This window comes from Camelina sativa, chromosome 20, assembly GCF_030686135.1.
Source record: "Camelina sativa cultivar CO46 ecotype springtype chromosome 20, ASM3068613v1".
NCBI lineage: Eukaryota > Viridiplantae > Streptophyta > Magnoliopsida > Brassicales > Brassicaceae > Camelina > Camelina sativa.
Window position 1 is genome coordinate 3,305,868 of NC_141899.1, and position 26,830 is coordinate 3,332,697.

At 36.5% G+C, this 26,830-nt stretch overlaps 7 protein-coding genes across 15 annotated transcripts; 4 read left to right on the plus strand and 3 right to left on the minus strand.

Moving 5' to 3' along the window:
- The first annotated feature begins 1,740 nt into the window (after positions 1-1,740).
- LOC104769050 (katanin p80 WD40 repeat-containing subunit B1 homolog KTN80.3) lies at positions 1,741-9,558 on the plus strand. 8 transcript variants are annotated; one of them, XR_015593254.1, is made up of 20 exons: positions 1,741-1,865; positions 3,365-3,586; positions 3,667-3,785; positions 4,042-4,172; positions 4,337-4,454; positions 4,577-4,803; positions 5,262-5,364; positions 5,667-5,737; positions 5,822-5,896; positions 6,054-6,197; positions 6,293-6,635; positions 6,738-7,231; positions 7,585-7,644; positions 7,729-7,850; positions 8,105-8,230; positions 8,359-8,433; positions 8,535-8,647; positions 8,759-8,875; positions 8,969-9,037; positions 9,153-9,558. XR_015593254.1 is itself a non-coding variant. In XM_087505587.1 (20 exons), exons 3-20 carry the CDS (start codon positions 3,758-3,760, stop codon positions 9,217-9,219), a joined length of 2,517 nt encoding a protein of 838 aa, XP_087361713.1. In that variant the 5' UTR covers positions 1,741-1,865; positions 3,365-3,586; positions 3,667-3,757; the 3' UTR covers positions 9,220-9,558. The 8 variants fall into 8 exon arrangements, 5 of the variants coding, with proteins under 5 accessions (XP_087361713.1, XP_010491476.2, XP_087361714.1 ...); XM_087505587.1 differs by having other exon boundaries at positions 6,738-7,265; XM_010493174.3 differs by having other exon boundaries at positions 1,751-1,865; positions 3,674-3,785; positions 6,738-7,265.
- LOC104769049 (uncharacterized) lies at positions 9,455-11,800 on the minus strand. Its single transcript, XM_010493171.3, has 8 exons — positions 11,003-11,800; positions 10,826-10,913; positions 10,583-10,668; positions 10,347-10,425; positions 10,192-10,251; positions 9,931-10,052; positions 9,765-9,836; positions 9,455-9,664 (listed from the first exon to the last, which is right to left on the minus strand). The coding sequence occupies exons 1-8, from the start codon at positions 11,296-11,298 to the stop codon at positions 9,562-9,564; spliced, it is 906 nt and encodes a 301-aa protein (XP_010491473.2). The 5' UTR covers positions 11,299-11,800; the 3' UTR covers positions 9,455-9,561.
- A 398-nt stretch (positions 11,801-12,198) lies between these two features.
- LOC104769051 (ferredoxin-thioredoxin reductase subunit A2, chloroplastic) lies at positions 12,199-13,277 on the minus strand. The gene has a single exon (XM_010493175.3). It carries the CDS (start codon positions 12,919-12,921, stop codon positions 12,352-12,354), a length of 570 nt encoding a protein of 189 aa, XP_010491477.1. The 5' UTR covers positions 12,922-13,277; the 3' UTR covers positions 12,199-12,351.
- Positions 13,256-16,261, plus strand: LOC104769053 (KRR1 small subunit processome component homolog). Its single transcript, XM_010493177.3, has 8 exons — positions 13,256-14,283; positions 14,485-14,785; positions 14,874-14,984; positions 15,096-15,164; positions 15,331-15,387; positions 15,531-15,569; positions 15,667-15,771; positions 15,918-16,261. The coding sequence occupies exons 2-8, from the start codon at positions 14,531-14,533 to the stop codon at positions 15,975-15,977; spliced, it is 696 nt and encodes a 231-aa protein (XP_010491479.1). The 5' UTR covers positions 13,256-14,283; positions 14,485-14,530; the 3' UTR covers positions 15,978-16,261.
- Positions 16,262-17,485: 1,224 nt separating this feature from the next.
- On the minus strand, positions 17,486-20,097 carry LOC104772167 (lipoyl synthase, chloroplastic-like). The gene is made up of 7 exons (XM_087505602.1): positions 19,462-20,097; positions 19,145-19,308; positions 18,828-18,918; positions 18,469-18,626; positions 18,061-18,232; positions 17,838-17,948; positions 17,486-17,728 (listed from the first exon to the last, which is right to left on the minus strand). Exons 1-7 carry the CDS (start codon positions 19,861-19,863, stop codon positions 17,651-17,653), a joined length of 1,176 nt encoding a protein of 391 aa, XP_087361728.1. The 5' UTR covers positions 19,864-20,097; the 3' UTR covers positions 17,486-17,650.
- On the plus strand, positions 20,079-22,819 carry LOC104769052 (KRR1 small subunit processome component). Its single transcript, XM_010493176.3, has 11 exons — positions 20,079-20,475; positions 20,568-20,678; positions 20,806-20,874; positions 21,035-21,091; positions 21,242-21,280; positions 21,379-21,483; positions 21,611-21,693; positions 21,791-21,872; positions 22,137-22,280; positions 22,389-22,466; positions 22,560-22,819. Exons 1-11 carry the CDS (start codon positions 20,194-20,196, stop codon positions 22,677-22,679), a joined length of 1,170 nt encoding a protein of 389 aa, XP_010491478.1. The 5' UTR covers positions 20,079-20,193; the 3' UTR covers positions 22,680-22,819.
- A 56-nt stretch (positions 22,820-22,875) lies between these two features.
- LOC104769054 (uncharacterized protein At5g08430) lies at positions 22,876-26,727 on the plus strand. 2 transcript variants are annotated; one of them, XM_010493178.3, is made up of 7 exons: positions 22,876-24,106; positions 24,277-24,377; positions 24,576-24,635; positions 24,806-24,856; positions 25,010-25,080; positions 25,222-25,547; positions 26,099-26,727. In XM_010493178.3, exons 1-7 carry the CDS (start codon positions 23,470-23,472, stop codon positions 26,524-26,526), a joined length of 1,674 nt encoding a protein of 557 aa, XP_010491480.1. In that variant the 5' UTR covers positions 22,876-23,469; the 3' UTR covers positions 26,527-26,727. The 2 variants fall into 2 exon arrangements, with proteins under 2 accessions (XP_010491480.1, XP_087361726.1); XM_087505600.1 differs by having other exon boundaries at positions 23,028-24,106; positions 24,318-24,377.
- Positions 26,728-26,830: the final 103 nt, after the last annotated feature.

Below are 26,830 nucleotides of genomic sequence, written 5' to 3' on the forward strand. Positions count from 1 at the left end.
ACCTTAAGCTAGCTAGATGAGCAACTTTGCCTTCGAAGCTGGACATCCGATTATTTATTATTATTTAAGTCCTCTTCTTATAATGGTTATTCATACGAGTCCGCTTATCTCCAACTCCTGAACTTAGCCGATACAAAGCTATATGATAGCATGTTTCGAATGCTCTAAGTCATGAACAAAAAGTAGTTAGTCTATATGTGTTGAAGTAATATAATAGGGCATCTATTATATATGAACAATTGAAACGAATCAATCACCCAAACGTGTTAACTCGGTTATTCTGAATATACATATAAAACCTGATTCTTTACTTACTAATGAGTTAAGAACAAAAACTACATCTATATATCATAGCAAATGCGTACATATATGAGATAAAAAGATTGAGTGAGACATAATGCCATTATGGATCTAAATTGAGCCAAAGCCCATTTGAACACTGAATATGTGAAAAGCATAAGCTTCATCAATAAAACCGAAACAAATGCCTAAACTACAAGATCCCTTTCACAGAATTAGACGATAATTTATAGCTTCAAAAATTACAACCGACTACGTTACTTAATTTGAACTTGCAATCAATTAAGAATATGACCTAGCTAGGGATGATCATAAAGTAACAATTTTTTTAGTAGTGTTTTCATACTACTTTCCAAGTATTGTTCATCGCAGCGGTGAGCATGGTTATAACGTATTCACCCTCGAAAGGATGACTACTCTTAATCATCACTAAACGCTACTAATCATAAAGTAACAACCACTCTATCTTCTTTGAATCTTGGTTGTGATTGATTATCTTCATAGTCCAGTACTTCTTGTCATCAAGTTTTTGCAGATATTTTCCTAAACTAAGACACAAATATCCAATTATCACCAACTAGTAAAAGCCTAGAAAACGTTATTTCGTATGTGTTTAGGACTAAATTAGAACCATAATTGTAATTGTACCAAATTCGATTGACAAAACCAAATCGATTAAGAAACCAAAATAAACCGGTTATCGTTATTAAGTGCACTTAAAGCACACCGACAGAAAAATCAAAAATTCAAATACAAGTAGTAGTTTAATATACTGTATTAGTTACGATATAGTCATATAAGTATCAAAGTAATGATATAAGTATCAAAGTATGCTGTAAGATTCTGAAAAGTGAAAATATAATATCAACCGAATCAAACAAATATGACACACTAATACTATAATATTAAAATTATATAATACTCATTATCAGACAAAAATATTACCTCCTCTTTTTTTTGAACAGACAAAAAAAAGAACAAAAAATTCACTTAAAGACAATTTTACTGTAACATTAGAAAAAGGGGAAAAAATTATCATATTTTAATGATATTTTATCAGACTATATTTTGTATTAAAGTAAAAGAAGAACAGTTTTACTAAGATGTTTAATCCAGATTTTTGTTCTATATTTAGTTTCACATATAAAATTTAAAGTCCTAATATAACTCAGTTTGGTATGTTTTTAAGTTTGTTTAATCATATACTATAGTTATATAACATTTTTTGGTTGTTGTCAGGAATCAACTTGTAAGTTTGTTTGGTCTGGCATATACTATAGTTATAGAAATTACTTTACCAAACAAGTAAATATTTGTTGTCAGGCATATAAAATTACAGAAAGAAGAGTAAATCGATTTTGTAAAATTGAGAAATGTTACCTAAAGAGCAAATTTGATTATGGAATTTGAAAAAGAAATGATTATGGAATTTTGAATAGAGAGAAGAGGTAAAATAATTAGAATTAATAAAGCAAGCTTCCTCTCTTTCTCTCTCTGCTTCCTTTGTGTAATTTGTCTGTGTGTCATTCACATTTCTCACACTCTCTCTCTTCTCTCGCCATTAGGCCATCTTTAACGCCATAACACTTGCTATGTTCTTGGGCTTTTTAAAATTGTAAAATATTGAACAGTGGACTTAGATCAGAAAAACTGATCTTATTTGAGAACTGTTTTTATGTTGTTCTTGTGCTACGTGTGTTATTTTCATTGGACATATTTTTTGGTCGGTGGAGAGATTTCTCTCGTTTCTTCGATATTGTCGACCTTGATTTTTTTTTCTTTCTCTCCCAACGACGAAACGGCGATTTTCTTCCCTTCGATATTGTGCCGATCTCATCTCCGCTGTCTCCTCGTCGAAGCCCAGTGATTCCTCTGTCACATCGGCGATCTCTTCGTCTACTTTGTCTCCATCGACGACGACGAGAGAAGCTGATGATGAGTATTCTTGCAGTTATGACACAAGAAGCTGATGAGGTTTTACAAGAAAGTGACGACGAGAGAAGCTGATGATGGGAATGGATGGACTGTGATGCTCGATTACAGTTTACTGCTTTAAGCTAGTGATCAGTAGTGGGTTTGATTGAATTTAGCTAGAATCCTTGTGATGTTTAATCGATTACAGTTTACTGCATTAAGTTAGTGTCCCTAATGTTTGATCGGTTTCTTGGTTTTGCCGTCTGATTTCTTATGTGTTCAATAGGTAGTGAACTCGATGAGTGGCAAATTTGATAGTGTTCTGAAGCTCTGATTTTGATGATGTTTAGCTAAAATTTCCTGTAATTTGGATCTGTTTGAATGTCTGTTGAATGTCTATTCAACATAAAGCTGAGAATTTGAAGCTATACCATGGTAGTTAAAATTGTGATGATTGTATTTGCAGTAGTTAAATTAAGATCACGAAGCTATACCATGGTAGTTAAATTAAGATCACGAAGCTATAGGTTTGTTCCTTTCTTTCTTTCTTTTGCCTGGTGAAACAACGATATAGGTTTGTGTCTGTGGCTGTGTGTTCCAAACCAGGACAATGACTCATATATTTTCAAGGACGTACGAAAACATCAAGGTTTAGCACTGAGAGGGAGGGGACTTATCTTGTAAGTTTGTTGTTGTCAGGACAGTGATGTGTGGTTTGGTTGAAAACACACAACTTATTCATTGGCCACATTTTCAATTTTCTATTAATTTGACGGTGATGTGTGCTTTGGGATTTAAGAATTTGATGAAGTACCCATGACTTCACACAAGTTGTTGTATTTTCTTGTTTGTATCTGTTTCATGTTTTGGTATTAGTTCTCTTATTAGGATTCATTTGTGACTTTCATTGAAAGTTATACAATTTGAAATTTATATTATTTGCAATTTACAATTTAAATGTTATTTTTTAAAGTTTTTAAAATTGTAATATGTTTAAGAATATTTTATTATTAAATCTAATGATCTTAAACATGTTCTTCCTATAACTAACTTTTTAGTAAAAGTTCTTAACAACTGATCTTAGATTATTTTCCTAATATATCTAATCTAAGAACACTAAAAAGTGTTATCCCTTTAAAGATGCCCTTAGAGTAGAGGAGAAAACACATTTTGAAAGATATAAGGTTTAACTCATCCAACAACTCCATTTGTTTTTTTTAGTCTTCATCGTAAAGGGAACAACAGTACGACGTTTACTGCAAGATACTATTCCTCAATCTGCATTCTTTTCTAATCAATTTGGGTTCGGAGCTGAGAGATTTGGCTTTCTGGGATTTTGTTGGAAGATATACATTAAGCTTAAAATTTGCTGGTATGCTTATATTAGTTTCTTCATCACTCATCTCTTTTCTATTGGATTTTTTTTTTCTTTTTGTTACTGATCTATTCCAGATTTCAGATTGCGAGATTGCGAGATTGCGAGAAGCGGAGATCTTAAGCGGCTGCTTTGAATGTTGGCCGATGTAAGGGTTTCGTTTCCGCCATGAACACCAAGCGCGCCTACAAGCTCCGTATCCGTTTTTGTTTATTTCAAATTTTCTCTGATTTCATCTTTTAGGGTTTTTGTCTGTGGGAAGTTTTGATTTTACTCCAGTGCCGCTTTCAGCTATGGTTCACGAGATCTGTTTGCACTTCTTAGCTTTTTGTTTTGAGCTTTATGACTGTTGGGTATCTGTGTGCTTCCAAATTTCAAAGACTTTTAAAGTCAATTTTTGTACTTTGATGAGAGTATTGCTTAGCCCTTAACTTACATTTGGAATTCCACAGAGGAATTTGTGGCACATTCTGCTGCTGTTAACTGTCTTAAGATTGGGAGGAAGTCCTCTAGGGTTCTTGTAACTGGTGGGGAAGATCACAAGGTCAATCTTTGGGCTATTGGTAAGCCCAACGCCATTCTGGTCAGTTTCTCATTTCTTCCTCATTTGCTTTTTTTATTGCGGAATGCTTTGGTAGATCCTGAGTTAGTTCTAGGGGGAAATGGGACACACTTTAGATATAATGTAGTTGAGCGAGTTGGACGATTTTCTGTCTGAGTGTCTATATTTGGGTGTTTTGTGATCAGAGCTTGTATGGGCACTCGAGTGGGATTGATTCAGTAACGTTTGATGCTTCGGAAGGCTTAGTAGCAGCAGGTGCTGCTAGTGGTACAATTAAACTTTGGGATCTCCAGGAGGCAAAGGGTAAGTTTAGTAGTTTTAAACTTTTAATGATCATCTTAATTTTTTCATTCTCTGTTTAGCCAGCCACACCCAGCTATTTATATTTACTGAATATGTATTTTTTTTGTTGCATCTATGAGAAGTTGTCAGAACTCTCACTGGTCACAGGTCGAATTGCATAGCCGTGAATTTTCACCCTTTTGGCGAGTTTTTTGCTTCTGGATCTCTAGACACAAATCTTAAGATATGGGATATAAGAAAGAAGGGCTGCATCCATACTTACAAGGGTCACACTCGAGGGATCAATGTACTCAGATTCACTCCAGATGGTCGTTGGATTGTTTCTGGAGGAGAAGATAATGTTGTCAAGGTTTGTAGCTGCCTTTTTCCTTTCTTATTGTGTATCGGTGAGGACAACAGGGGAGTCAATTTGATATAATTCGGAACTTATATTTTCTGAGGATACTTTGAAGAACAATACCGCATTTTGTATAATAGGCATAGACTGGTGTGAGAGATGTGTGGATGAGAGAACATGCGATTATTTGATGTCTTCTCTCCGCGGCTGGACATGCTATTATTTAGGGGAAAACTTTTGCTTAGAGCTAACATACTACCTGGTCAACTTGGATACTTATGTTATCTGGCTTTCCTATCTCTTTTCTTGAAAACTTAGATTATCTGGTCCCTTTTTAGATTATTGCTTTGTCTCATCTCAGAGTTTGTACTGCTAGTGCTTCCTATACTTTTTATCCTGAAAAGCAAGTTACCTGCAATTTTTGCTTTCTCTCTTAACGTTGGATCTGATATGTGGGTTGCTTTCACCAGGTGTGGGATTTGACTGCTGGAAAACTTTTGCACGAGTTTAAGAGTCATGAAGGGCAAATTCAGAGTCTAGATTTTCATCCCCATGAATTTCTGCTAGCAACAGGTCTGTATCACACTTACTAAACTTCATAACGTTGAAGCTCTTAGATTTTCGGGTGAAATAGTTTTATCACACAATGATTTGAACCTGATTTATTCTTAAAGCTAAATGTGCTATGAGCAAGATTACATGTATAACTAACCCCAACATCATTAGACCACTTTGCATCATCGACTCTTAGTAACTCACATATTTACAGCTTTCTCATATGTTTAGCGTTCGGCTATTTCTTTTTATGGCATCGTTTACCTTACTTCAGTATTCATAGAATTTATGTTTTTTTTTTCTTTTGCCTATGGTAATAGGTTCAGCTGATAAGACTGTCAAATTCTGGGACCTTGAAACATTCGAGCTTATTGGTTCTGGTGGAACTGAGGTATCATGTGTTGTCTGTACTACTCCTAGGTATGCGCTGTGTCTAATTCGAGTATTCGATCTTTCTAATATTCTCATTTTTTAGACTACTGGGGTCCGATGCCTGACTTTCAATCCAGACGGAAAGAGTGTGCTTTGTGGATTGCAAGAAAGTCTCAAAGTAAGTTCTTCCGGATGTCTCATTTAGAAATATATGAACTTAACAAATCCCTCTTTCATGCAAATTGTAGATTTTTGTTGTTCTTTCTTCACTAACTTCCAAATTGTGGATTACATGTTTGTTGTTCTTTCTTCACTAACTTCCATGCAAATTGTAGATTTTCTCTTGGGAGCCAATAAGATGTCATGATGGAGTGGATGTTGGATGGTCAAACTTGTCGGATATGAATGTTCACGAGGGAAAGCTTCTTGGTTGCTCATACAATCAAAATTGTGTAGGCGTGTGGGTTGTGGACCTCTCGGTATCTCTCTCTCCCTGCACGCTTTGTTATAGTTTCGCCTGTTCCGTAGTTGTTATCTCTAAGCTCTCCATCCAATTTTCTAATGACATTCTCAGCGCACTGAGCCTATGAGTGGAGGCGCCAATCAGTCAAATTCCCATCCAGAGAAAACATCAGGCTCAGGCAGAGATCAAGCAGGTCTGAACGATAACAGCTCAAAGGTTATTCTCGGAAAGTTGCCTGGTTCCCAGAAAGTGGATCCTTTATTGAAGGAAACAAAGTCTCTTGGAAATTTATCTGTTTCTCAAGACTCGGATCCTTTGCCAAAAGAAACAAAGTCTACCGGAAGGTCATCAGTATCTCAAAGTTCAGATCCTTTGGTAAAGGAACCAAAGCCTCACGGAAAGTTGTCAGTTACTCATAGCGCAGACGCAGTAAAAGAGTCAAGAACCTTGTCATGTAAGTTTACTTTATCCTCTATTTTCTTTCTCTTTTCGCTCTTTGCTATAATGTTACGGCTTATTATTATTGCATTTTTGGTTTGTCTGCTATTTGCTGAAGCCACAGGAGGTATATCAGACTCTCCTAGTCCTCGCAGGGTTACTTTGACCAATGCTCCGAAAATTGCTTCTGGTGTTTCTACAGTTGTCCCTACTGCCTTAGCTTCAAAGAGGAATTATGGAAAAGCTAACCCAAAGGCGAATCCTCCAGTAGTCAATAAAGAAGATTATTTTCAAGTCATTGTCCCCAGAACAGACCCAATAGTTGAGCAGGCATCTGAATCCAGAGCAGAACTTGACATAATTGGAAGAACTATGCCATATTCACTGCAGTCAAAGGCTGCTGATTCTCGAAGGCTGTTGAGCAGCAGAAATGAGCCAGATCGACCAACCAGTTCCCTTCTTGAAAGGTCGCAGTCTCAGCCTATAGAACCAAACACTTTACAAGATGGAAATACATATCCTAGTGACGAAGGTGGCACATGGGATACAGCTGAGAGAACAACTAAAGATAACAGATACAGGGGATTTGGAAGGTTTAGTTCAAGATCACTGGTGAGATCACCTCCGAGCAATTACGACCAAAGCTGTATGTTTAAACGCCTTTCCAGTCTTCCTTTGTTTTAGAGTAAATATGAATGACATTTGATATTGCTCAACTATCTTGGCATCTTAATTACGGAGAACACTTTTATGAGTTTATGAAGGACTTGGGTTTATATATATGAGTTCCTAGGAATCAGTCTTTAGGTATATATGTTGTTTTTTAGTACATTGTTTTAGTAACATAACTTCTTATTTAGTTGGTCCTAGGAATCAGTCTTTTTAGTACGTCTATATTATAGATACGTATGCTGAGTTTTCTGGATCCTGTGCTCAAATCTAAGCTAACTAACTATTTATTTCAGCTGACTTGAGTAGCTATAATGCAAATAGAGATTCAAGTCCTAATGAAAGTCGAAAAGGAGGTAACTCTTTCTGAACATTTGTTTTTGTTTTTCCCTTTTAATGTGCGTATGAAAAAATTCTCATTATCTGCCTTGACATACTAGGAAGACTGCATTCCCTCGTTCTAAATAGGGAAAGAAGAGGAAGATTTTCAAACTTTGAGGGTCCTGTTTCGAGTTCTTCTGGTGGAAATATGACTGCACCAAACATTCGCTCTCCCAATATGGTAATGGCATTAAAGTTTTGTGTTTTTTATTTGGGATCTCGAGGCTATAAAACATGGACTGTAGAAACGAAGAATGAGGAAGGGCAAAATAAAGAGCGACGAGTAGTTTAGTCAGATGTCAGATCCTTTTTTTATAAACTTAATTTCAACTGATCCTACATCTTCAGCGTTTTAGTAGACATTAAATTTCCCAGTTACCAGTCTTCAACATCTCATATAGTCATGCTTACGCTGTGTTCCTACATCTCAAGCAGAGAGGAAATCATGTGCCAGTTGATCAAGGAATCACTTCTGCTAGCGAAGAAGATATAGTTGCAGACATAATGGGGCAACACGAACAATTTGTCAGCTCTATGCAGTCTCGCTTGGCTAAGTTACAGGTACACCAAGAAAGTTCAGACTATGACAATTCTTTTGGTCTGTTTTACTAATTAGAATGCTAGCAGTAAAATACATAGATTTCCATAAACATTGTTTATCTACTAAAATAGCTTCACCCAATTTGCAGGTAGTCCGTAGATATTGGGAAAGAAATGATATTAAAAACTCGATAAGTTCAATAGAGAAGATGGCTGATAATGCTGTAAGCAACTTCTGTTTGTTTCCTTTCAAATCAATGTATATAAAAACACCGAAGTATATATTTTTCACTTACGCAAACTCTCATTATTTCATTTGGTACAGGTCATTGCGGATGTTCTACTTATAGTAAACGAGAGACCTGAAATTTTGACACTGGATACTTGTACCTCCCTTCTTCCCCTTTTGACAGCTCTTCTTGGGAGCAACGTGGACCGGTAAGCTATTTATTATGAAGAACATAATGACATGGTCATCTATCAAACTGTGAATCCGTAGCTTTGTTTTGTTTTTGTTTTTGTTTTCTAATAACCGTTTTCTGTCTCTAGTCATTTGAGTGTCTGCCTGGATTTGCTGCTTAAGCTGGTTAGAATGTATGGGTCACAAATTTACTCGTCGCTCTCGGCTCCATCATCTGTTGGTGTAGATATTGAGGCTGAGCAAAGGTTGGTTCGAGCTTCAGTCTTACCTTTCATTGTAACTTTTTCTATTGCAATTTATTCCCTCTTGCAAGTCAAAATTTTTTTGTTGCTATTCAGGATGGAGCGGTACAGTTGTTGCTTTGTTGAACTTGAGAAAATCAAGGCTTGCCTTCCCTCTTTAGCAAGGTGAGTAAATTTCATCTACTGGACAATGAAGAGTTAAATGGTTCTCTTCTCTTTTTTGTTTTTCGTTTTTAAGTCTACTATCTTACGTCTTATATATCTCTTTATGGATATGTAGAAGAGGAAATTTGGTGGCGAAGACACTGCATGAGCTGAACTTAACATTTCAAGAAGTTTCATCGTGATGTTTTTGGATGTGGAGTTTAACAACACTAAAGCTAATTCTACCAAGCTAACCAAAAGAGTCTTTGGAAGACTAAACTAACCCTCGCGTATTGCGTCTGGCCACTGCTCGGGTCGGTACCCTTTGCTTTGCGGGAGCAAATTCTCCACGGTACTGTCTCAGTTTCAAGCTAACTTGGTGTGTAAAGAGCCATTTCGGCTGTTGTATTGATCTAGGTTATCATTTCTTCCACACTATTTAGCTATGTGTTCTAGGTTATCATTTCTTCCACACTGTTTAGCTATGTGTTCTTAAGAGTACAAAAGAGAAGCCTATATTTAACAAAACTGGTTTTCTAGAAGATTCAGATCTTAAAATACTTATAACCAAAATCGGGATTTGTCATTCCCTCTTCCCAATCTCCCAGTCGTTTACCACCAAATACTACTTGTTGAATGCCCAAGTACCTGAAATTTCATATCAACAAAGATTAAAGTTTTCTGCAACAAATAAGGAATCAATCAAAGAGGATATAAGGAAACAAACAAGTTCTCTTGTGTTACTTACTCTGAACTCATAACTGTCAAACAGTTGAGAAGCACATCAAGGGCGAAGATATCCGAAGTACCAAGATCAACCCTACAACAAACATTGCAAGTAAAGTTCAGACTAGTTACACGGTTTTTAAGGAAATGGGTTGCATTATGAAGGACATGTCAGAACAGTTGATTACCACACACGACCCCAATTGTCTTGAAATTCGACATCGCTGATGTCATGAAACGATGAAGGCATCACTTTGAAGCCCTTCTCTCCGTCGTAGAGAGGATCATATTCTAGAGACGAGTTTGCTAGCTGCAATCATAGTTTAGATTATATCATTCAGACCAGAGTGAAGATGACCATGGAAAGAGGACGAAAAACATAACTCGTAACTGAAATAGATGGTGGTGTGATTGATAATAGATAAGGATCAGTAGAAGAAAATACAAACCTGTAAGTTAGATGTGTTGAAAGCGCCCAATCTCCCCATAACATACCATGCCTGTATAACCTGTTAACAAAAGAAAGAAATGGAAGAAGCATTGAGTCATCACAACAAGACTTGGCGTTTTGCAATCAATAGCAAGAAGAAGATCAATTTCTTACACTTCCAATAAGATCAACATCTCGATCTGAAGGCGTTCCATAGAGCTCAAACCATATAAAGGAATCAACAGGATTGAAACTGCAGTCATCAAAATAAGAATACTGGTCAAATAACAGTGAGTAATTTATGGAATGGGATTCTGAAGTAGTCTCTTATACTCTTATGTGGAGGAACGAATGCAGCAGAAACCAAAGGGAAACACAATACAATAAAGATGTTAAAAAAAGTTGCTCACTCTCTGAAGTTAACTTTGAAAGAAAGCACAGAACCAGTCTTCTGCTTCTGGAAATCTTTTCCCTTCTTCCTAACCCTTTCTTCAACCTGAATAGATTTAGTAAACACATACATGTCAAACTTCAAAATCGATACAAACAACACATAGAAATGTCTGGTCATATAACAAAGAAACTATAACAGAGAAGTAAACTCATTGTAACGAAATCAACAGTAAATATCAAGGAGAGACCCACAAAGTTACCTTCTTTCTCATGAGCTCAGGATTTCCAATGCTATCACCAAGAACAGCTCGAAGCTCTTCATCATCTTTACACGCACTTTCCAGTACCCTGCACATATGAATTCCACCAATTCAGCAACAGTTTCACGATAGGCAAAAACACAAACACTTGGAGTGCAAAAAGAAAGAAAGAAGTACTTGGCCCAAGATGGGTAATCGTGAAGACGATCGTAGTCGCGTTTTCTCTTCTCTTCTCTAACCTTGAGTAATCTCCTTCCTCTCGCCGACGTCCCTGACCCTTTCTTCGCCGCCGACACTCCGCCGTTATTGTCACCGGCGTGGTTGTCGGAATTAGCAGAAACAGCGACGAGAGTGGGAAGATTACGTTTGTGGGGAGAGAATGGTTGTGTCTGAGTGATAAAGAAGGGAGAGAAAGCGAAATTGAGATTCATGGTGCATGAAGATGACAGCGATAAGAGATTACTTTCGTACATTTTCTTGTTCGATCTATTCGCGTTTTCGGATTCAGTAACTAAACAAGCTCGCTCGAGTTTGTGTTTCCTGCGGTCTTGTTTATGAAATTTTGCTCTTTCACATTTTCATCGGATTACAACAATTTCAAACTCGGTTCAATCCGGTTAAGACTAACTTGGGTCTATATGAATAGCAAACCGGAATACCATAACCGAACTGAAAACTGTAGGTTGGAAGTTGGAACAACATCCCTCATAGTAGTCCTAGGCTCATAGCTTAGCACGTTGGACACAAAACCTGACTTCTTGCTGGTTCTTATGATCATGTGCTCACATGATCACTATCCACTTCTCTCGCTAATTGACTGCGGTTTATACCTACACCTTCGACTACTTCTGTAGTTATGGCTGCAACAAAAGGTTGCAGCAAACGAACCACCACATTGACCTTAAAAGACTCAAATTTGCTCCAAAAAAATACCTTTAAACACTCACAGGAATCGATTCTTTAACACTCTCATGCAATTTGATAAGAATCAGTATGGCTACTAATTTAAAGACTCTCTCCTACAAAGATCTTAAAATGCAATAGACAACTGCAATGTAATTCATCCAAACAAGTACCTAGAAAAAATCTGATGTCATTCCTTTTAGTTCCTGATCCTAAACTACAAACAAAGATTTCTGTATAAGAATCAACCGTTAACACTCACAGAGTTACAGAAACCAGTTTCTTAAAAACCTTCATACCCACTACAATGGACTTCATAACCCCACAACGAATTATAGACTTTGAGGATAAAATAAATTCAAATGTTGATCTGAAGAGACCCCAAGACTTCCAAGCTTTGTCAATGGATCAAGAATCCGCTTTTTATTTCTCCAACATAAGAAGAAACAAAGCAATAGAGGATTCAAGAATGGGTGAAATCTTATGTATATAATAAGCTAAAATGTATACAAAAGGGTACATACAAACAAACAAACCCATTCATTCACAAAAGATTTTTCTCAAATCTCTAATTAACATCAGAAAGAGAAAGAAGAAAGCTTTTGCCTTTTTTTCCGATTCAATCACGAATCAATTAACTCAAACTCATCTTCCTTAAGATGCGTAAAGAACTTAACAGGACCACGACCTTCAATCTCTTTCACAAACTGTACCTTAAACGGCAGATTAGCTGAGATTCGTTTTCCTTTCCAAAGAACGACGTAATCTTTGATAAAACCTTCCATCCCCATCAATTCAACCTCTGGAACACGAACCACATGGTAAACTTTCAACGGCGCCGTAACCCTAACCCTAGCCCCAATCTTCTCCTTGGCTTTCTCATCTTCCTCCTTCTCCTCCAGTGACGTCGTTGATGACGAAAGATCAGCGTCCGCGTCTACAGAAGCCGCCGATTTCACAGCAGTATCGCAACGAATCTTCGATTTTGGATTCTTTCGCGAGATTGAGAAGGCGCATTTGCTTCGACCGTAGGAAGTGGATAATGAGGTAGGTACCACCAAGATAGACGAAGATGAAGAAGAAGAATTGATCGCTTTGCGTCCGTAAACAGATGCAGCAGAGAGACAATCTTGAGATGACGGAGGACGAACGGCGGCGATAATCGCCGGTGACAGAGCGTAACCACTAGTCATCTGCGTCTGAGCCGGAAAAAAACAATTTTTTTATGAAAGTGAGAGTAAAACCAAAAAAGATTAATTGATTTAGCGCCTCATCTATTTATATAAGATGCTTAATTTAATTAAGGTGATTACTAATTATTTGCTTTTCGGATTAGTTTTGGATAATAAAGGTGACGCGTGTCAGACATAAGACAATGTAAGGGATGAGGAACTTGTGGCTTCAGTTAAAGAATCCAACACTGTAAATAATATCTTTGAGATTATTTCCAGATATTATTATTGGCAGCATTTCATAAAACACAAAAAAAAAAAAACTATATATTAACTTTTATATATCAACAATAGTACCAAAATCAATAAAGTCAATTGAAAGATAAAAGAAAAAAGAGAGAGGTAGGACTTAGGAGTAATGGCTTTGTGTGGAGTCCCGGGTTTCATTTGTGGAATTTATGATTATCCATTGTTGCTATTAGGATAAGGATTTGGAGTAGCTTTCTTTCACCATTGTCTTAACATATAGCTCTCCTGCTCTGTATGAAGATCTTACCTGCAAAGAAGTATATATAACCAAATTAATATAAGCACATTCCTGGTTCTTCAATGTTCTCAGATATTTTTTGATAGAAAGAGATGGTAAGAGCTAGTTCGTGGCTTTACCAGTGGACCACTTGCAACATAGCGGAATCCTATTGATTCTCCGTATGTTTTCCAGAAATCAAACTTCTCAGGTGTGACATACTCTTTCACAGTCAGATGCAATAGAGTTGGCTGCATTGTATAACAAAAGAAAGGTTTTTTTAATCATCGATGTTCTTTGGAATTTGAGCTATTTCTGTGTTGATTTCGTAGGAATCGTCTGAAATATGTTTTAAGTAATGATTTTACCTGTAAATAAATACTGGCCCTGTGAATGTCAACATCTATTGCTCTTAAATCAGCCTTCACATTCGGATCTCTCCCTGTGAATGGACCCATCTTCGGTAGTTGCAACTACTAAGACTAGGACTACTATATGTCTACACCATACTTAGTCTCTTGTTATTGATTGCTAACTACACTAACCACAACTTGTAGTTTCCCATTTAAACCCGACCCTTAACACAGACCATCACACTTTCACACTTTGATCTTTCACATTTAAACCCTTCTTCTCTCTCCTTTGATCTTTGATCTTTCATTCCACTTTCACACTTAAATCCTACTGGGGTTTTAAGTGAGCATTTGATATCTTTTGGTAATATGAGAGTCAGATTTGATATCTTTTTGTAACGAGAGTCAGCTTTCTCCGCAAAATCTTTTTCGTTGTGTTATGGTGGCATGGAAGTTGGGGGTGGTGCTATGGTACCATTGGAGGACAAACCTCAAATAACAATGGTAAGTGAAGTTTTATTTAGGTGTTTTGCTTGTAAAACAAGTTATGTTTTTTTTTTTTTTTGAAATATAATGTAAGAAACTTACCATTGGGGGATAAATTTTACAAAAGTTTTCTTAACCAAATTTGTATTTTTGGTATTTAAAATATTCTAACAAACCTTCTAACAAACATAAACCCTAATCATATCATATCATATAAAGCTTCGCCGCCGTCAAGAGAGGAGGAGGAAGTAACTGATTGTTTACAATGGCGAATATGGAAGAGATTGAGCACGAGGAGCAGAATATCGAGAAAAGGGTGCCGAAGCCATGGGACGAAGACCCAAACATCGACCGTTGGACTGTCGAGAAGTTCGACCCGGCATGGAATCCCACAGGCATGCTCTCTTCTACCGACTTCACCACACTCTTTCCTCAATACAGAAAGAAGTATCTTCAGGATTGCTGGCCTAGAATCGAATCCGCTCTCAAGGAATATGGTCTCGCCTGCGAGCTCAACCTGGTGTGTCCCCTCCCCTTTACGTTTGTTTCGTCTCTGGCTTTGGTCTAGTTGCTTTTTTTTCTGAAAATTATGTTGTTATAATTTGTAGGTTAAAGGTTCTATGACTGTTAAAACGACGATGAAGACAAGAGATCCGTTCATTGTTATCAAAGCTAGGGATTTGATTAAGCTTCTTTCCAGAAGTGTCCCTGCTCCTCAGGTATTATTACGTTGTTACAATTCTAGGTTCTAACAAATTTATGTAATTGGAAGTGTGTTTCTTTCTGATATATGTGGTTATGGATCTTCTTTTCACTTTGCATCATTACAGGCTATTAAGATTCTAGACGATGAGGTGCAATGTGATATCATCAAGATTCGTAACTTGGTTCGGAATAAGGTACAATTCAGTCTTAGTCTCGGGGAATCTTATGATGGCCTAAGTTCAATGATATCACTCACCCCTGTGTTTGCATTTTGATCCTTATCGATGTTGGTTGAATGTAATGTCAATTTGTATATAGCATGCATAGTCAACAGGTCATAATATAGACTTATCTTTGCAGGAAAGATTTGTTAGAAGAAGGCAGCGACTTGTGGGTCCTAATTCCTCTACCTTGAAGGTTTGTCAACTGTCTGGTTCAATGTCCTATATTTAACAGAGAGATGCATGTTTAGTGATACTAGTCGTGTAATGCTTAAGAGGTTGTGCGAAACCGTTGTATGCTTATGTGTTTTGAGGCTTAATAATTTTGGCTTCTTGCAGACGCTGGAAATATTAACCAGCTGTTACATTCTAGTTCAGGTATTCATGTGTTTCTTTTGCAAATGTCTCATTTCAGTCGTACATTTTTCCTTCTTTGGATTTTTTATATTTACTTGCTCCGTGGTAAATTTACCAGGGAAGTACTGTAGCCGCAATGGGTTCATGGAAAGGTCTCAAACAAATCAGAAAGATTGTGGAAGACTGCATACAGAATCAAATGCGTCCTTCATACCATATAAAGGTTTGTATGGAAAATCTCTCACTTTTTTTTTTTTTTTTGGTTCTATGTGCTTCACTTATACCACTCTCACGAGAAGTTGGTGTAGAAGCTTTTTCATTAGACCATGTCAAAAATGGATTCATATACTTCTAAACTTGGTTATGCAGGCACTCTTGATCAAAAAGGAACTGATGAAGGATCCAGCTCTTGCAGAGCATAACCACTAGTCATCTGCGCCGGGAAAAGGAAAAAAATCGCCGGTGACAGAGCGTAAACCAAAAAAGATTGATCGATTTAGCGCCTCATCTATTTATATAAGATGCTTAATTTAATTTAGGTGATTACTAAGAGGATGTGCATTGGTGGGAGACTGATTGAGTCTCTTAGTAATATTACTAAGACTAAGAAACGAACAGGGCCATAATATTAACTTTCTACGAACAGGGCCATAATATTAACTTTCTTGATGTAGAGGATTTTTTACTACTATAATATTATTATTTTAATATAATTTATTTGAGTATTTATTTTGTTATTTTGTATTAAATTTTATCTTCAATAATACAAATTTATTTTAATATAATTTAAACTTATTAAATTACTTATAAATATATTTAATTTTATTAATTAGTTATATTTTTATTTCATATATCATATTACAAGATTTTATATTTATATATCATATTTAAAATATTTCATATTCAAAATAGATATATTTTTCATTTTTTAAAAATCTTATAATTTGTTTCACAATACTTTTTTTTGAAATCTCAGAATTTATTTAATCATACTAATATTTTTCATTGTATGAACTAATATTAATTTAAAATAATATGAATCTATAATTTAAAATTATGCATAATGAAACTTGTTATATAGGTTATTTTATTTTATGATTTATAAAAAATTAAAAACAACAACAAAAAAACTATTTAAATTGTGAAGACGGATTGTTTAGCCCGTTCTTCTAGAATGCTTTTGTTAGATACGTTTTTTGTAAACAACTTTCCTCCAGTTTGGGCAATCAATCAAAGAGTTTTATTTGAATTAATGTTAGGTTGAAAAAAAAAACTATTTAACTAAGATTTTAAGGTTTTATGGGTTTGTTTTTTGTCTAATTAAAAATTGGCATGTATCATCATATGAGTGTTCTTCATGGGTTTCTCAAGGTTCTCACTTTTTTAAATTAAAATATTATTTATATTTATTTTTCATTTATTTTTAGTATGAAAAACTCCATGAAAAACTACCAATGCACATAACCTAACTTTTGCTAATTATTTGCTTTCGGATTAGACCATCTCCAATGGTTTTCTCTATATAATAGAAGAACTTTATAGTAGAAGTGAATTTTACTCCAATGGTCCTCTATTCTCATATCTAAAATAGAGATTGCTATTATTTTATTCTATTTATAGAGGAACCTTTGTAAAAAAAAATAGGATTCCTCTATAAATAGAAAAAAAATAGCAATCTCTATTTTAGATGTGAGAATAGAAAACCATTGGAGTAAAACTCACCTCTATTATAGAATTCCCCTATTCTAGAGGCAAAAATAGAGTACCATTGGAGATGCACTTAGTTATTGGAGATGCACTTAGTTTTGTATAGTGAAGGTGACGAGTGTCAGACTTAAGACAATGTAAGAGATGAGGAACTTGTGGCTTCAGATAAAGAATTCAACACTGTAAATATCTTTGAGACTATTTCTAGATATTATTATTGGCACTTCATAAAACACACAAAAAAAAACTATATATTAATTTTTATATATCCACAATAGTACCAATTCAATGAAGTCAATTGAAATATTAAAAAAAAAAGAGAGAGAAGTAGGAGTAAAGGCTTTGTGTTAAGTCCCAGGTTACATTTGTGGCATTTATGATCTCCATTGTTGCTATTAGGACGAAGATTTAGAGTAGCTTTCTTTCACCATTGTCTTAACATATAGCTCTCCTGCTCTGTATGAAGATCTTACCTGCAAAGAAGTATTTATAACCAAATTAATATAAGCACATTCCTGGTTCTTCAATGTTCTCAGATATTTTTGATAGAACGAGATGGTAAGAGCTAGTTCGTGGCTTTACCAGTGGACCACTTGCAACATAGCGGAATCCTATTGATTCTCCGTATGTTTTCCAGAAATCAAACTTCTCAGGTGTGACATACTCTTTCACAGTCAGATGCAATGGAGTTGGCTGCATTGTATATCAAAAGAATGGTCAATTTGATGTTCTTTGGAAACTGAGATCTTTCTGTGTTGGAAACATGCGAATCATAGTCTGATATATGTTGAACTGATAATTTTACCTGTAAATACTGGCCAAGTGTTAGAATGTCAACATCTATTGCTCTTAAATCAGCCATTGCTTCCTTCAACTCTTCGTCTGTTTCTCCCAGACCAAGCATTATAGATGTCTTTGTGATCATTCCAGGTTTGCTGATCTTTGCATGTTTCAAAACCGACATGCTCTGCTCATATCTGCATTCGCCACATGTGATCCATGCTTCTAATTAAAAAGAGAATTACTACATATAGAGATGCAGAATACTATCTATTTCTCACTCTTAACAGATTGAGGAGATCTTGACTGTGTAATAAGAGAGACAAGCTGACTACCCATAACAGAGGATCAATTCACTGCTCATCTCATCTATGCCATAACCAAATTTCAGAACAAAAAAAAAAAAAATAGAGAACAAGTAAACAACACTCACCCAGCCCTAGGATCTCTTACAAGCCGCTGAAGCCTTTTCACAGTCTCGACATTGTGAGCAAAAACATCCAATCCCGAGTGCACAAGAGTGTCGACAGCCTCCAAGTCCCCACGGAAATCAGAAGTTAAGCATTCTATCATTATATCCGGCTTATGTCTCTACAAAGATGAGATATACATTTTCATTTTCACAAACACTCTGAAACCAATTTCGAGTTATGCACAAAAAAGTATTCTTAAGTAAACAAGGGACAGAGAGGTCTTATCCTGTAAACTTGGACTGACAAATATGAGCATATTTGATTCTTACACTACTTATGATTTCAATAACATATTGCATCAAAAAAATAGACTAATAACCTTCATCGCTTTAACAGTCTGGGCAAAATGTCCACTTCCACCATCAGGTATATCGTCACGGTCTACACTGGTAATAACTATGTAGTCTACACTGCAACAAAGGAAAACCCAAGAGAGCATATCATACAACACCAATCATATATTAAAAGAAGAGGCATAAGTGACTGTTGAGACAGCAATGACACCATTTTTCTAATTTCATCCCCTCTTCATTTATTCTATCTAATTAACAATTCTGAACACGACGACCATTAAAAAAAGCTAAACGAAGATATAAGCAGATTACTCAGAATAGGAATCAAATAAAAGTCACATACCCCCAACTGGCTATGGCCTTGGCAGTGTTCTCTGGTTCCATTGGATCAGGAGGAGACGGATTTCTACTGGTTTTAACAGCACAAAATCTACAGCCACGAGTACAAGTATCACCAAGAACCATGATGGTTGCAGTTGCTACACCATCACCACCTCCATTCCAACACTATACATCATCACAAGCTCAAATTAAGAATCTTTAAAGATCTTGATTGGATTAGCAAGTAGGTTACTCATCAGTGACCTCTATAAACCAAACTTACAATTTCTCATACCCACAATTCATATCAACAATGGTGGAGATAAAGAAAATGCTAACCTCGCCGATGTTAGGGCACTGAGCTTCTTCACAAACAGTGTTGAGATTGAGACGAGAAAGAGACTCCTTCACCTCCTGAAACCTCTCACCTTGTGGAGCCTTTTGTCTCAACCAAGAAGGTTTCTTCACATTCGGATCTCTCCCCGTGAATGGACCCATCTTCGGCATTCCTCCTGGGTAAGGCTCGCTTTTTTTCCCTTCTGAATCCATCAAACTCTTCTTCAACGAAGACGAACCCTCCATCTCCGACGACAAAGACACCGCATTGGTCCGCATCGGCGACGAGACATCCCCGGACTCGCATCGGATTCTGAAACCCAAATTCAATAATGATGAATGACGCTTCTGGGTCGAGATCGAAATTGAGAAACTGGGTTTCGTGAATGAACAATGATGAATCATGATTCGTATGGGAAAAAAAATGGAGTTTTAGGCTGATTTGGACAGAAGAAGGAAGAGTGTAGAAGAAGAGACTCTGGTTTGGTTAGCAACTTTGGGAAATCCGCCAACGACTCCTGCGGGTAATTTGGTTCGGTTTATACCGGTTTTATTTGGTTTATACCGGGTTGATTTGGTTTATTCGGTTATGGATTTTAGATTTATTCAGTTTACGATTCAATCCACTAATTGTAATTTTTCCTCGAAGGACTTTGGAGAACATAAACCCTAATCATATAATATAAAGCTTCGCCGCCGTCAAAAGAGGAGGAGGAAGTAACTGATTGTTTTACAATGGCGAAGGTGGAAGAGATTGAGCACGAGGAGGAGCAGAATATCGAGAAAAGGGTGAGGAAGAAAGGTAAACACGACAAGCCGAAGCCATGGGACGATGACCCAAACATTGACCGTTGGACTGTGGAGAAGTTCGACCCGGCATGGAATCCCACCGGCTTGCTCGCTACTAGCGAATTCTCCACACTCTTTCCTCAATACAGAGAGAAGTATCTTCAGGATTGCTGGCCTACAATCGAATCCGCTCTCAAGGAATATGGTATCGCCTGCAAGCTTAACCTGGTGCGTCCCCCCTCCCCTCTTTACGGTCTAGTTGCTTTTTTTTTTTTTTTTTCTGGGGTTTTATTGATATGTTTGAGTTGTTATAATTGTAGGTAAAAGGTTCTATGACTGTTAAAACGACGATGAAGACAAGAGATCCGTTCATCGTTATCAAAGCTAGGGATTTGATTAAGCTTCTTTCCAGAAGTGTCCCTGCTCCTCAGGTATTATTACGTTGTTACAATTCTAGGCTCTAACAAATTTATGTGTTTGTTGTTCTATGTAATTGGAAGTCTGTTACTTTATGATATTTGTGGTTATGGAATTTTTTTTCACTTTGCATCATTACAGGCCATTAAGATTCTAGACGATGAGATGCAATGTGATATCATCAAGATTGGTAACTTGGTTCGGAATAAGGTACAATCCAGTCTTAGTCTCGGGGATTGCCTAAGTTCAATGATATCACTCACCCCTGTGTTTGCATTTTGATCCTTATCGATGTTGGTTGAATGTAATGTCAATTTGTATATAGCATGCATAGTCAACATGTCCTAATATAGAGACTTTATGTTTGCAGGAAAGATTTGTTAAAAGAAGGCAGCGACTTGTGGGTCCTAATTCCTCTACCTTGAAGGTTTGTCAACTGTCTGGTTCAAAAGTCCTATATTTAACAGAGAGATGTTTAGTGATACTAGTCGTGTAATGCTTAAGAGGTTGTGCGAAACTGTTGTTGTATGCTTATGTCATATGTGTTTTGAGGCTTAATAATTTTGGTTTCTTGCAGGCGCTGGAAATACTAACCAGCTGTTACATTCTAGTTCAGGTAATCATGTGTTTCTTTTGCAAATGTCTCACTTCAGTCGTACATTTTTTGTTTCTTTGGATTTTTTTTTATATTTACTTGCTCCGTTGATTTAACAGGGAAGTACTGTAGCCGCAATGGGTTCATGGAAAGGTCTCAAACAAATCAGAAAGATTGTGGAAGACTGCGTACAGAATAAATTGCATCCTGTATACCATATAAAGGTTTGTATGGAAAATCTCTCACTTTTTTTTTTTTTGGTTCTATGTGCTTCACTTTCTCACGAGAAGTTGGTGTAGATGCTTTTTCATTAGACCATGGATTCATATACTTGTAAACTTGGTTATGCAGGCACTCATGATCAAAAAGGAACTGATGAAGGATCCAGCTCTTGCAACTGAAAGCTGGGATAGATTTCTTCCCACATTCAAGAAGTATGGGACTCTCAATTTATTGATTAGTGTTTTGAGTGACATTTCTTGAATCGTCAGTAACTCATGAGTGGAGCGCATTTCAAATTTGATTTGTCAGGAAAAATGTTCAGCAAAAGAAGCCCAAAAGCAAGGAGAAGAAGCCATACACACCTTTCCCTCCTCCACAACCGCCTAGCAAGGTAGGAAAAATTGCTTATGTGAATTATCTACCCAATTCCTGTATCGTTGTTGTCCATATCCTACTATTGCATGTTTTTCGTTTGTGTTTCTATGTTGTTAAACCCTCTGTATGTTACAACGTTTCTCAACATGGTTTCACTATATTTGCGCTGTTTAGTGTCTGCTTTCTAGTCTTTTGGTTTTTGGGCCTTGCAAGTCCATCATTGTTCTCCAGGTCATATGCTAATGCATGGTTTTGAACTTGTTATATGATTTTGTTCCAGATTGATTTACAATTGGAGTCTGGAGAATACTTCATGAGTGACAAAAAGAAGTCAGAGAAGAAATGGCAGGAGAAGCAAGAGAAACAGACAGAGAAGAGTACAGAAAACAAAAGAAAGAGAGATGCCTCATTCCTCCCACCTGAGGTCTGTCTCTCTTCTAATTTGATTGTCAAATCGCGTCTTTCTACCTTTAAATTAATTCCAAAAACCTTAAAATTCCAAACACTTACTTTGTTTGATTGGTTATGGCAGGAACCTGTGAACAACAACAAGTCAACCAATTCAGAGGATGGAAAGAGCGATATAAACGAGTTAACAAACTCTTTAAAGGTAAAACGAAATCTATAATAACAGGCACACCTCTCTCTTGTGTTGCTTTGGGAACATGAACTGAGTTGGTTTTTGTTGTTATGATATTTGTAGAGCAAGACAAAGGAGTTGAAAAAACAAAAGAAGACACACGAGAGAGTGAATGCAGAGGATTATATTGATGCTCCATCTGCTGAACCTTCCAAGAAGAAATCCAAAAAGAATAGAGATTAAATTCTAAAACTTGTTTTTATCTTTAAAAAAGTACTGTAACACATATATGTGTTCAAAGCTATAAAACAAGTTGAAAAAACTTTTGTTTTTATGGATTCGTTGCAGTTGCAGGTGATGTTATAAAAAAAAAAGTTTAAAAATTATCTCAGTAATTTCGTTCTATTACTCCTATGATATTCGAAATTTCCTTTTTTTTGTGGTTTCAAAATCTTAACTTTCTAAATTTAGAAGGGAATATTTTTACGAGATTTAGATGACATATATTAACCACCTGTTATATCTTTGGTAATTTATGAATTTTTGTAAAATAGTTGTGATGTAGCCGACGATATTGCAGTTGCTTTCTCTGTTTCCATTTTTTCGTTTTGACCGGTTAATCAGAATCTTTTTTATTAAAAGAAGAAAAAGAAAAAAGAAGAAGAAGAAGAAGAGGGCACGTGGTGAATGGTGAAGATGCTTTACTGCCACTGGTCCTCGCCTTCCCCCTTCTCCTCCCTAATCAAAGTCGCCTGAGAATCTGAGCTCTCTCTCTCTCTCTCTCTCCCCTTTTTTTTTAATCTCCGGCCTCTACACGGAGAGCTCCACTCTCGAGCGGCGATTCGCTCCGTGGATTGTTCTTCCTCAGTTTGTGCATTTCCTCAATTCGGTGGATTGAATCTTCTTCCTCGCGACGCAACGACTTTTTTTTTTTTGTTTTTCCATCTTCCAGTTTGGTAATTACTGCTTAAAGCTAGATAGTTTAGGAGTGTGACTTCTTTATTTTCTTCTTAGGTTTTGAGAGATAAGAGTAATGGGGGATATAACTTGGGTTGAGGAGGGTAATAACAATGTCTCTGCAATATCATCGAGGAAAAGAAAAGCTAGACCTAAAAGATTCGAATTCATAGGATGGGGTTCGAGACAACTCATTGAGTTTCTCCAGTCACTTGGTAAAGATACTACTGATATGATCTCTCGCTATGATGTTACTGATACCATTGCTAAGTACATTGCTAAAGAAGGTCTTTTGGATCTTTCTAATAAAAAGAAAGTTAAATGCGATCGAAGGTTGCTTTCGCTTTTCGGGACTAGGAAGATTTTCAGAATGAAAGTCTATGATTTGTTGGAAAAGCATTACGCTGAGAATCAGGATGATTCGGATTTTGATTTTCTTTATGATGATGAGACGCCTCAGATCATTTGTCATTCGGATAAGGTAGCTAAAATGGGGAGTAAGGTTGTTGTTAAGAAACCTAGAGCTAGAGGTACTTTTGCTGCGATTGTTAGTGATAATATCAAGCTTATCTACTTGAGAAAGAGTTTAGTTCAGGAATTGATCAAGTCTCCTGACACCTTTGAGGGTAAAATGTTGGGAAGTTTTGTGAGGATTAAGTCTGATCCTAATGATTATCTTCAGAAGAACCCTTATCAGCTTGTTCAGGTTACAGGTAATTTTCTCAATGTTCTTTATTGATTTGTGATTGTTTCGGCCTCATTTATATGGAACAAGATAGTTACATCACTATGAGTAAGATTATGTCTCTTCTGTTTACGTATCTCTGGTTCTGTTGTAGAAAGTTGAGCTCTCTTTGTGCTTTTGTTTTTGTCTGTTATCTAGGCGTGAAGAAGGAACATGGGACTGATGATTTTCTTCTTCAGGTTACAAACTATGTGACAGACGTTTTTATATCTATGCTCTCTGATGATAATTTCTCCCAGGTAATTTACTTTGATGTAAATTTCATTCCGCAAATTTTTTTCTTCTGATCTATGGAGAGTCAGGTATCCATGTGTTCTGAGAACCAGCCACTGGGCTTCTCTTTTCTAGTTACATAAATTGTCCAATATTTGACCAACGCCCATTCTAGCCAATATATTCTTATAATTTATCGTAGCATTATGTAAACTTGTTTGTAGGAAGAATGTGAAGATTTGCAGCAGAGAATAAAGAACGAGCTTCTTAAGAAGCCTACAATTGTAAGTTTCCCCATTTTGCTGTGGTTTGAAAGATATTTATTTTCACTCTCTCTGTTAAAGATTTACATATGTCTATCATAAATCCCAGCGACTTGCTAGCCTTGCAGTTATGGCGTTTCAGATTTTATAGTTCTTAAATAATAGTTTATATTTGAACCTTGGATATATAGGTGGAGATGGAAGAAAAGGCTAGAAGTTTACATGAAGATCAGACAAAACACGTATGTTTGCGAACATCCTCTCGTGCTTCATTTCTGTATATCTTATTCACCATGCTTATGAATGTGATTACAATGATATCACATGAAGCAGAGTCCTTTTACAGTCCTTTATTTTTCTAACTGACCGTCAATTTTTGGTGACTGCCTTTTTAGTGGCTTGGAAGAGAAATTATACAGTTACAAAGGCTTATTGATCGGGCCAATGAGAAGGGATGGCGAAGAGAATATCCTTTTATGACGTTTTAAAATGTTTCTATTGTTTTAATTTTCAATGAAGAATATTGTTCGTAGAAAGTGATAATGAGATCTGGAATAAGAAAAAAACGTCTTTGATTAGAGTTTTTCCTTGATTTTTGAGTTGTTACGCTGTCTGAGTACCTGGAGAAGAAGGTTCTTCTTCAAAATCCAGAAGAACAGGCCCGGTTAATCCGTGAAGTTCCAGAAGTTATTGAAGAGAAACTTGTACCGAACCCTGAAGCGTCCCCTGAGGCTCATAATAGTGACAACGAGCAACAATTGAGTGAATCTCCATTATCGTGCATCCAAGAAACCCCAGAAGTCCGCAACCTCTTTGGTAGAGAAGATCAACAATGTAATGGCTATCTAATATCAAACCCCAACACAACTCCGGGAATCACGTCTCATGCTATGGAATTAAACGAGAGATTGCCAACTTGGATTGCTTCTACAGGTGCGTCTCATCACATTTATAAGGTTACTTGATTTACTGTGTTGCATCTTACCATCATTGTTCATGCTACTCATCTTTAGCTTTGACTCGTCTTGCCTGTGACGATATACTTGCATCTTATCTGCCTTCTATTGTTATAGATGTTGAGAAGACAGTGATATTACTGCTCTGCAATAGAAAATTTTAGATTTACCCGAAAATTGGAAAATTCAAGCCGAATTGATTATTGAAACTTCATGTACAGTTTGTAGAAGCAAATTAGGCTAAGGCATCTGGTGGTATCAACGTTGTTGTCTCTCTTTCTGTCTTTCGTTTTTTTGCATTGGTAGAATCTGAAAGAAGAAAGCCGAGCAAAAAATGCTAGTGAAAATTGAAGAGAGATATAAACGATCTCTTTGTAGCTATGCTCGTTAGGGATCTTTTAAAGATTCGAAATTGATTTGTGTCAAGTTGTTGGTCTAATTTGCTATATTGTGTAGTATTCAAACCTGTTTAAAAAGGATGAGATGGTTATGCAATAGATACCAATCCCCATTCTTCTGAATTTACAGGTGATGAATATCTTCATGGAGATGTAGAGCAGCCAGCAAATGGCATCACTGGAGGAGAGACGCCGATTAAAGAGTCTGAAGTTTCTCAGCATCAGTCAAATATATCAGTAACTAATCCCAACAACGTATCTCAAGCTCAACCAAATCCATCAGAGATAATCGAACTGAGCGATGATGACGAAGATGACAACGGTGATGGAGAGACCCTTGACCCTAGAGTTGAAGATGTTCAGGTTCCGTGTTATGATAAAGAGAAGTTAAACTGGTTATACAAAGATCCCCAGGGTCTTGTACAGGGACCTTTCTCTCTCATGCAACTCAAAGTTTGGAGCGACGCAGATTACTTCAGCAGAACCTTCAGGGTTTGGATGACAGGACAAAGCATGGAATCCGCGGTTTTACTAACCGATGTTCTTCGTCGAGTTTAACCAAATGGAATACTTTGAAGACTATTAGATTCAATCAAGAGTGGTTTGAGTTAGCTGTTACCGTCTGTTTTTATTTTCCAGTTGCAGTAGGTTTTGCTCCTCCTTTTAAGTAAACAGCGAATAAGAAAAGGATGTGAAGCTCACACAGTGTTATATAACCTTTTTGACTCCATGAGTATAAACAATTGTTTGATCCCATCATTGCTTTTGCAGAATCTTGTCTTACATTTATAGTAAATCTCGTTGGAAAAAAAGTCTGAAACAGGAAGAAAAAAAAGAGATATATGGAAATTAAACTAATGTT